Source organism: Megalobrama amblycephala, linkage group LG7 (assembly GCF_018812025.1).
Source record: "Megalobrama amblycephala isolate DHTTF-2021 linkage group LG7, ASM1881202v1, whole genome shotgun sequence".
Lineage (NCBI taxonomy): Eukaryota > Metazoa > Chordata > Actinopteri > Cypriniformes > Xenocyprididae > Megalobrama > Megalobrama amblycephala.
Genome location: NC_063050.1, coordinates 47,335,477 through 47,343,479, shown reverse-complemented (window position 1 = coordinate 47,343,479; position 8,003 = coordinate 47,335,477). Strand labels below are relative to the sequence as shown.

The window sequence follows — 8,003 nt, the reverse complement described above, 5'->3', positions numbered from 1 at the left end:
GTTGTGTAATTGAAAAAGACAGGCCGAAACGATCTTCACAGACACATGTTCTCACCCCTTCCTTGGTGCATTAAATGTGCAAAGACTCAAATGATGATTCACCCTGTTTGCAAACATGCAGTGAAATGAACCCTAATGAATCAGTCAGTAAGTAATGATTTATTCACAAGCCTAAAAATAAAAAATGTGCGAAATAAAGATCAAATGTTAAACAACCTTTGGTCATACACTACCGGTAAAATTTTGGGGTCAGTAAGATGTTTTTTAAATTAGTCTCTTATTCTTTTTCTGAAAACAAACAAACAACAACAAGAGAAAAAACTGTAATATTGAGAAATATTATTACAATTTAAAAATAAATAAATAAATAAAATAAATCTTAACATGTAATTAATTCTTGTGATGGCAAAGCTGAATTTTCAGCATCATTACTCCAGTCTGCAGTGTCACGTGACCCTTCAGAAATCATTCTAATATGCTGACTAGCTACCCAAGAAATATTTTTTATTATTATCAATGTTGAAAACAGTTGTACTGCTTAATATATTTGTTAAAACTGTGATACATTGCTTTTTCAGGACTCTTTGATAAATATAAAGTTCAAAAGAACAGCTTTTATTTAAAATACAATTAAATCAATCTGGCTTATAAGTCCTCAAATATATATATATATGTATATAAATGATACAATAATGAATGATAAATAAATATTCCATTAATGTGCTTCTAGCCCATTGAGGAAAGTCATATTGCAGGGTCAGTTCTTGTACAAGCACACGCATTATCATTCCCGTAAACCAGTTATTTCAGAATTGTGTAATCTCTCTCTCTCTGTTTCTGGGAGGGTGAGTTTGTCCACACACTGTCCTCTGTTCCAGACTGCGGGGGCTGGGGACTCAGTGACGATGGTCAATAATGAGTCAATCTGTTGATCAATCAGAAGGGTTCATATGGGATATGTGAGCAGTGAGAGTCTGTATTCTGCACAGAGCGGCCAGAGATGAAGCTCACATATTCGCTCTTCTGCCTGTTCGTGGTTGTGTCCTCTGCCTTGGTAAGTGACTTTTCCTTCATGCACTGGGTCTTATCATTTAACACTAACAAACAGTCAACGAATCTCCTTTATTCATTTATTATTATTTTGAACCAATTTGGATTCTTAAATAAATACAACTATTTGTTTATTTATGCACTGATCACAATATATATATTTGCACACTTAAAGTAGTTGTTTTCCCTCTTTGACTCTGACTTTTACAGTCAGAGGACATAATCGTGGACCCTAGAGGTGCTCGTCCTATTGAACACGGCTACAAGGCACAAGACGCCTGTCAGACAAAAGAATGGCCTATGTGCACAGATGATGACTGGGTATGTACTATTACTTATTTATTATTTAAGTCATAAATATCAATTGAAGATTTCATCAAGCACAAAAAATTGTGCAACAACAAGTTGGCTAAAGAAAGCAAACACACATTTCATTTCTTCAGGGAAGCAGATGTCCATCCGGTTGCCGAGTTCAAGGCCTCATGGACAAAGCTGACCACGATATCCTCAAGAAGATTGAGAAAATTCGCAGTCTCCTAGACGAGGGCAAGAAACTTTATCGCTCTGCTGATCAAGTGTCCAAAACCACTTACACTTACCTAAGAGAGCGACTGACCTCTTCCTCCGGTAAGGATTCGCTTTGATTCGGTCTTTGATTTTTGGAAAATTTTCATCATTAATGCCAAAGATCAAGTTTATTTGAGGAAGACACTTCAGATAATGTTTTCTACTTTCACTCAGGTAATGATAACAGGTACGCCTCGCTGGCCGACCAGCTGAGACAGAGAATTACTGATATCAAGATTAAAATTGACCGTCAACTCCGGTTACTGGACGCTCTGAAGTCGCAGGTCAAAGATCAAGTTATTATAATGCAGCGACTTGAGGTGAGCAAAATACTTAAACAATATCTTTTAATTTATCAAAATTCAGTGGTTTATGAGAAATTTATGAGAAAAAATTATGAGAAAACCCTGGGTAAATCCTGGGTTTTCATTCTTCACATTTCACACTGCTCATAATTTACCCGGGGTTAACAATTCGCTTCTAATTCTGCCTTCATGTGCTATCGGAAATTTGATAATTCCCACTTCTGAAGTCTTGATAACGAGCTCATTGCATTCAAGTTTCGAACTCGGAGGACATTCATGTGCAATTTTTACCTAGGAAACTCATATTCACAATAATTCTGAGAGCAATGAAAGCAGCATAAATTACAAGTGTGAAATGTTCCTCCTAGCTTACAATTTTTGGTTCCCAGAACATTCTGGGACATCAATCCTACAAACCATGTCTTGTTTTGAACTATTATTTAATCTATTTATTTACATAATCCTTCATATGGAGGGTTGAATTTATGATTTAATATGTAAGATTTTGTGCTTTACCCAGGGCTAAAAGCGGTGTTTAGAATGACGATATCCCAGGGTTAAGGGCAGTGTTAAAAGCCCTAAAGTGTAAAATAATAATATATAAAAAAATCTATCTATCTTTCTCTACACTGATTTCTTGACATAACTTCCTATTAAAGCACATTCCCCCAATATGATCTCTTGGCGCAGGTCGACATTGACATCAAACTACGCACATGCAAGGGCTCTTGCGGCAGCTACAGTGAGTTCACGGTGGACAAGGAGAGCTACGTGGCTCTGGACAAGCAAATGGACCATCTGAACACTATCCGCGTACAGAGTGTGGAGACAGTCAGTTCCCTGGGAATCATGAAGAGCAGGCCATTGAAGGACGTGGTGTTACCCTCCATATACAAAAGTGGAACGGGTAAAGCCGAGCAGAAGCAGCTCCTCTTCGGAGACGTGGGTCAGATGCAGCTTACTCTGGAAGCAGAAGGTTCCACTGCCGAATCTGCCGCAACTGTTAGCAAGTTCCCCACATCAGGTACGGGCTCAACTTCCTCCTCTACTTCAACTTCCTCCTCTTCCACCTCCACCTCCACCTCCACCTCCACCGTCAAGCAGTGCACTAAGTCAGTGCGCACAGTGGTAACACATACCAAAGACGGCCCCGTGACGAAGACTGAGGTTACGGCTAGTGGGCCCGGGTGTGAAGATTTAGAAAAACTAGGAATTTCTGATTCAGAATTTTTGTCAGGCAAAGACAGGAAAGAACTGAAGCGTGACGGTGTGACAGTAACCTTGACTGGTGGGAGTGAAAAGTCCATCACTTCTCTCACTCGCGACACCGATGATCTAGGTGGCTTCGGTGGAGACTTCTTCAAGGGGCTTGGCACTGATACCCAAAGGTTATCCTCATCCTCATCCACAAAAACAGTCGTGTCACATGGAACCAAGAGTTCCTCAAAGACCACCCTCTCTAGCGATCCAATTTTCGGGGATGACCTTGGGGCATTTATGCGTGGTGATGTGGAAGAGGATCTGCCCGACATCCACGCACGAAGTTTGAAATCGAAGGACGACCGCAAGGCTGGCCTTGTTGGTGGAGGTACACTTGAGTGAAACTCTTAACTCAAGCAGCATACACAAGTGAACCATAATTCTCTTCATAATACTGACAATACTAGCAAGAGTTTGTTAAGAGCTTATTGGAAACGTGGTGTAATGGGCTAAACTAATATCCAAGTAATTACAAACAACATGTCACATTTAATTGCTCATCCAGAAACAATGTTGCAGAACTATGTAAATTCTGTATTAGTTCTGAAATTAATGGAACAAATTTGCAATGCAGCTTTGCTCTTTGCTCAGCAAGTGTGTAATCTTCTTTCAGATTGCGTTGATATCCTGCAGAAGCATGCGAACGGAGGTCAGAGCGGCCTGTTCAAAATAAAGCCGGCTGGGTCGGAGGAGGTAGTAGAGGTTTACTGTGACCAGGGCACTGGGATGGGGGGCTGGGTTCTGGTTCAGCAGCGGGAGGATGGGTCTGTTAACTTCAATCGCACTTGGAAGGAGTATCAAAATGGTTTTGGCCAGGTAGACCAACAGGGTAAGGGCGAGATCTGGATCGGGAACAACTATCTACACCTTCTCACTCAGAAAGAGAGTCTTCTTAGAGTGGAGCTGCAGGACTGGCATGGGAACGAGGCCTATGCCGAGTACAGTGTTAAAGTTGGCTCGGAGGCAGAGGGGTTCCCGTTGACCGTGTCGGATTACACGGGTGACGCAGGTGATGCGTTAGTGCAAGGGCAGCCTAACCTCGGATCATTCCTTTCACATACTGGCATGAAGTTTAGCACTTTCGATAGGGACAACGATAAGTGGGAGGAGAACTGTGCGGAGATGTACGGTGGAGGGTGGTGGTACAATAACTGCCAGTCAGCCAATCTCAATGGGATTTACTATAAAGGAGGCCAGTACGACCCCGGCACCAAAGTCCCCTACGAGATTGAGAATGGTGTTGTATGGCTGCTTTTCAAACCAGCTGATTACTCTCTCAAAGTAGTGAGAATGAAGATCAGACCTGTCTGAAAAGTGAAAAGGGGGTGGGTGAGGGTGGACAGATAGCCATTGTTTTGAATGATTAGTATCAATTTTCTGCTTGCCATAATGTAAAGCTGTAATGTTTCCATTTTTACACAACCATCTTACCTCATGTTTCCAATAAAAATGTGTTCACTTTAAAGTTTGGAGTGTGTTTTTTTATTTCAAAATATCTGCTTTTAGAATAATTTTCTGGAAATAGACACCCCACAGCTGTCATAACCACAATAAATAAAGCCTTATTTTAGTCTGGTTTAGCAAAAAAGTGTGCAATATACATCTTTGTACCTTGTACATACCAATAGACATCTTTTTTACCCTAAAAGGTTAATAGTAGTACCTTTAGAGTACATATTACTAGGTTAAGGTACCTTTTACAAAGTGTTACCCTGTGACAAGCATTTGTATCCCTAAAGGTGCAATTTTTGCTCATTTTCTTCAGTGTATCTTAAAGATCATATTATCATCTTGACCACTAGTTAAAGATTAAAATGCATTTACCTACTATTCAGTAGGCCTATATTTAATACAAGACTAGTCATCTGTGCCCTACTGGTTTAGATACAATTCTAGGTAGTTAAATTATGTTAAAGTTTATGCCCTGGTTTCACAGACAGGGCTTAGATTAAGCCAGGACTAGTTCAATTAGGACATTTAAGTAGCTTTTATTAACATGCCTTAGAAAAAGAAAAAAAAAAACATTACTGGTGTGCATCTTTTGACAAAACAATGGCACTGACATATTTTAAGTTGCTTTCAAAACATCTCAAACATGCATTTTAGTCTGGGACTAGACTTAAGTCTTGTCTGTAAACCCAAGGGTATAGGTTTCACATCAAGGTTGTAGAACAAACAATGAGCTTACAACATTACCACTGTATATATGATTACCCTCTTACTGCGAATGAAATTGTCAAAATTAGCCATCATCACCCATCTATGAAGTATAAACATTAAAGTTTAATGCAAGTGTGTTTGGTTTGTTGCAGTGTGTACGGCCTTGAAATCCAGTCGCAAACAACATAATCAATATGGTTACAGCAAATTTGGACAGTGTCCAGCACGGCCAATGTACCCTTTGTGCTCTGATGAGGAGAGGGTGAGTGATTTTTAAGAATCGGATCACTTATCTTCAAAAAAAAAAGAAAGAGTTTTTTAGTAAATTAATTAATAAGTAAATTAGTAATAAATCATAAATCAAAATTAAATAATTATTATATTGCACATCACAAACCACTAAGAAAGAATGAAAAGTACATTCATTAACAAAAAGATTAATAAAATAAATAAATGTTGGAATTAGTATTGGAACTTTTCGGGGGGGGTTTGTGTTTGTTTTTTGCAGGAGGATAAATGTCCATCTGGGTGTCAACTGGAGGGTCTAATTAATATGGCAGATGAAGATATTCGTAAACGACTGAGAAATATTTGTGAAAGGATTCAACAAAATCAGGACATCACTTCATCAGTAATGCAAAAGAGTGTCCAGTTTTATGGGTCACAAAGAAAAACTATCATCCAAACATATAGTATGTGAAACGTCATGGTTCTTTACATGTGATTTTATATCTAATTCTCAAATCAGGTGTTTTGTAAATGGAAAAATGGAAATGGAAAGATAACTGAAGCACCATTTGGGGGTTGTTAGATTGCAACACTAGAGAACCTCTAGACACCCTTTTGAAGTTGTCTCAGATATTCTATTTTTATTCTCAGACAGTTTTAATATATAAGTGCCTCTAATCTTTTCCCTTATGAAGAGGTCACTAGATTAATCATTGACTGGAACTTTTAGCTTCCATCTTGTATGTTCCTCAGAGAACTATACTTTTTTGGAAGGGTTCCTATTGGTTCTCCAGAAGGTTCTTCCAATGTGGTGAACAGTTATGTATAATATTCATTTCAAGAACCTACATTTCTGATTAATTACTCAGAAGGCACCTGAGATATAAATAAAAATAGAAAAATATGTTGTATTAGTAATTTACAAAAGGCTGGTCTGTTGGTATTCTCTCTGTGCAGTGCAGGAGCTCAGATATGCAGAGTTTGCTGAAGACCTTCAAAGAAACCTAACATTGCTGCACAAGAAGTCTGCAGGACTTGCAAAAGATTTACAGAAGCACCATCGCATGATCTGGGAACAGATCAATGAAATCCGTCGAATTGAGGTAATGCATTTTATCTTTTAATTTAGCGATTCTCAACCTTTGTAATGCAAGGTCCCACACAGTTAAAGTCAATACTATTTGAACATACAAATAACATATTATGAATAAATATCTCTGATATCTCTAAATATATCTCTCTATATATTGCACCCTACTTAGAAGTTTATTAAATCCCCTCAGTTATGCACCACTGCTGTTTATTTTTGACTGGAAGGACAAATAAATTCAGGTTCACATAATCAATATATTTGATCAGATGTTCTGCAAAAACGTATGAGTCAGGGATTTCACTGTTTGCTTAAAAGTTGAAATGTAACTTTTGTCCTGATTCAGACTTGTTTTTGTTTAATTTTTTGGAGTGAAGGTGGACATTGACATCAAAATCCGTGCGTGCAAAGGATCATGCAAGCAAACCTTTGACCATGCCGTTGATAACGAAGCCTTCGAAGCTATGGAGAACAAAATGGCGCAGTTCAGTGTAATCTCGAAGAGGCGGAAATCATTCTCTAAGGTCCAAAAACTAAAACTGCAGTCGGCTGATCGGCCCACTGTATCCCCCACTTACCGGAAAATTCCCATTGTACGCACTGAGCTTCTTACAAAGTTTGAAGACATTGAGCAGCATCAGATGGTTTTAGATGAACTCCTTGAAGATTTTTAATGTCTAGTTTAGTAATATGAAGGATTGTTTTGATCTGAAACAGTGTATGATTTGGTAATGCATGAGCAGTAGGCTATATTGGCAAATACTGCACTTATTCCTTGTGACTTAGTTTGTTAAATATTTGCTGCATATTTATTTAAAGATCACTGTGCCATTTATTTTGTCAACATCACTTGAACAGTTCCTTGTTGTTTTTATTTTATATATCTAACTTTTGTCCAATATTCCAGGTATAGTGTTAGAAAAATACAAATATTCTATTCTTTGCAGCAGAAGAAAAAAAAAAGATGGTCGTGCCTTAGTTGCAGCTAAGAAGCAAATGTGAATGAGATACTGTACAAAATGATATTTAAAAAATGAACAGAATGTATTAAATGTATTAAATACCTCACAACTGTGTAATGTTTTTGTAAGCCATATAATGAGTATCATGACTTCTGCCCCAATAAAACCACGTTTGGCCACCTTTTCAGTTTTTGAATTTATATGAAGTTCACATTAAAACTGCATTGTTTCCACCAAACAATTTTGCCCCTAATAAAGAGTACTTGTTTACCAAAGAGACAACAAAGTAATAAACATGGATGAGGCATGTGACGTGTGAAGAAAAAAAAAAAAATCAAAGCTGCTATTTTTATTGGGCATCATTTCCAACCAATCTGTAAT

The 8,003-nt window shown here is 38.0% G+C and overlaps 2 protein-coding genes across 2 annotated transcripts; both read left to right on the top strand.

The window, feature by feature from the left end:
* The first annotated feature begins 894 nt into the window (after window positions 1–894).
* Window positions 895–4,647, top strand: fga (fibrinogen alpha chain). The gene is made up of 6 exons (XM_048197850.1): window positions 895–1,054; window positions 1,261–1,371; window positions 1,494–1,677; window positions 1,792–1,937; window positions 2,613–3,510; window positions 3,796–4,647. The coding sequence occupies exons 1-6, from the start codon at window positions 1,001–1,003 to the stop codon at window positions 4,491–4,493; spliced, it is 2,091 nt and encodes a 696-aa protein (XP_048053807.1). The 5' UTR covers window positions 895–1,000; the 3' UTR covers window positions 4,494–4,647.
* A 301-nt stretch (window positions 4,648–4,948) lies between these two features.
* Window positions 4,949–7,809, top strand: LOC125272760 (fibrinogen alpha chain). Its single transcript, XM_048197851.1, has 4 exons — window positions 4,949–5,604; window positions 5,851–6,034; window positions 6,528–6,673; window positions 7,038–7,809. The coding sequence occupies exons 1-4, from the start codon at window positions 5,575–5,577 to the stop codon at window positions 7,332–7,334; spliced, it is 657 nt and encodes a 218-aa protein (XP_048053808.1). The 5' UTR covers window positions 4,949–5,574; the 3' UTR covers window positions 7,335–7,809.
* Window positions 7,810–8,003: the final 194 nt, after the last annotated feature.

Bases quoted from the DNA above. Each gene is read 5' to 3' on its own strand.
- fga (XM_048197850.1), top strand. From the start codon at position 1,001: ATGAAGCTCACATATTCGCTCTTCTGCCTGTTCGTGGTTGTGTCCTCT. The intron at 1,678-1,791 runs GTAAGGATTCGC...ACTTTCACTCAG, and splicing joins GCGACTGACCTCTTCCTCCG to GTAATGATAACAGGTACGCC. The intron at 1,938-2,612 runs GTGAGCAAAATA...CTCTTGGCGCAG, and splicing joins TTATAATGCAGCGACTTGAG to GTCGACATTGACATCAAACT.
- LOC125272760 (XM_048197851.1), top strand. From the start codon at position 5,575: ATGTACCCTTTGTGCTCTGATGAGGAGAGG. The intron at 5,605-5,850 runs GTGAGTGATTTT...TGTTTTTTGCAG, and splicing joins TGTGCTCTGATGAGGAGAGG to GAGGATAAATGTCCATCTGG. The intron at 6,035-6,527 runs GTATGTGAAACG...CTCTCTGTGCAG, and splicing joins AACTATCATCCAAACATATA to TGCAGGAGCTCAGATATGCA.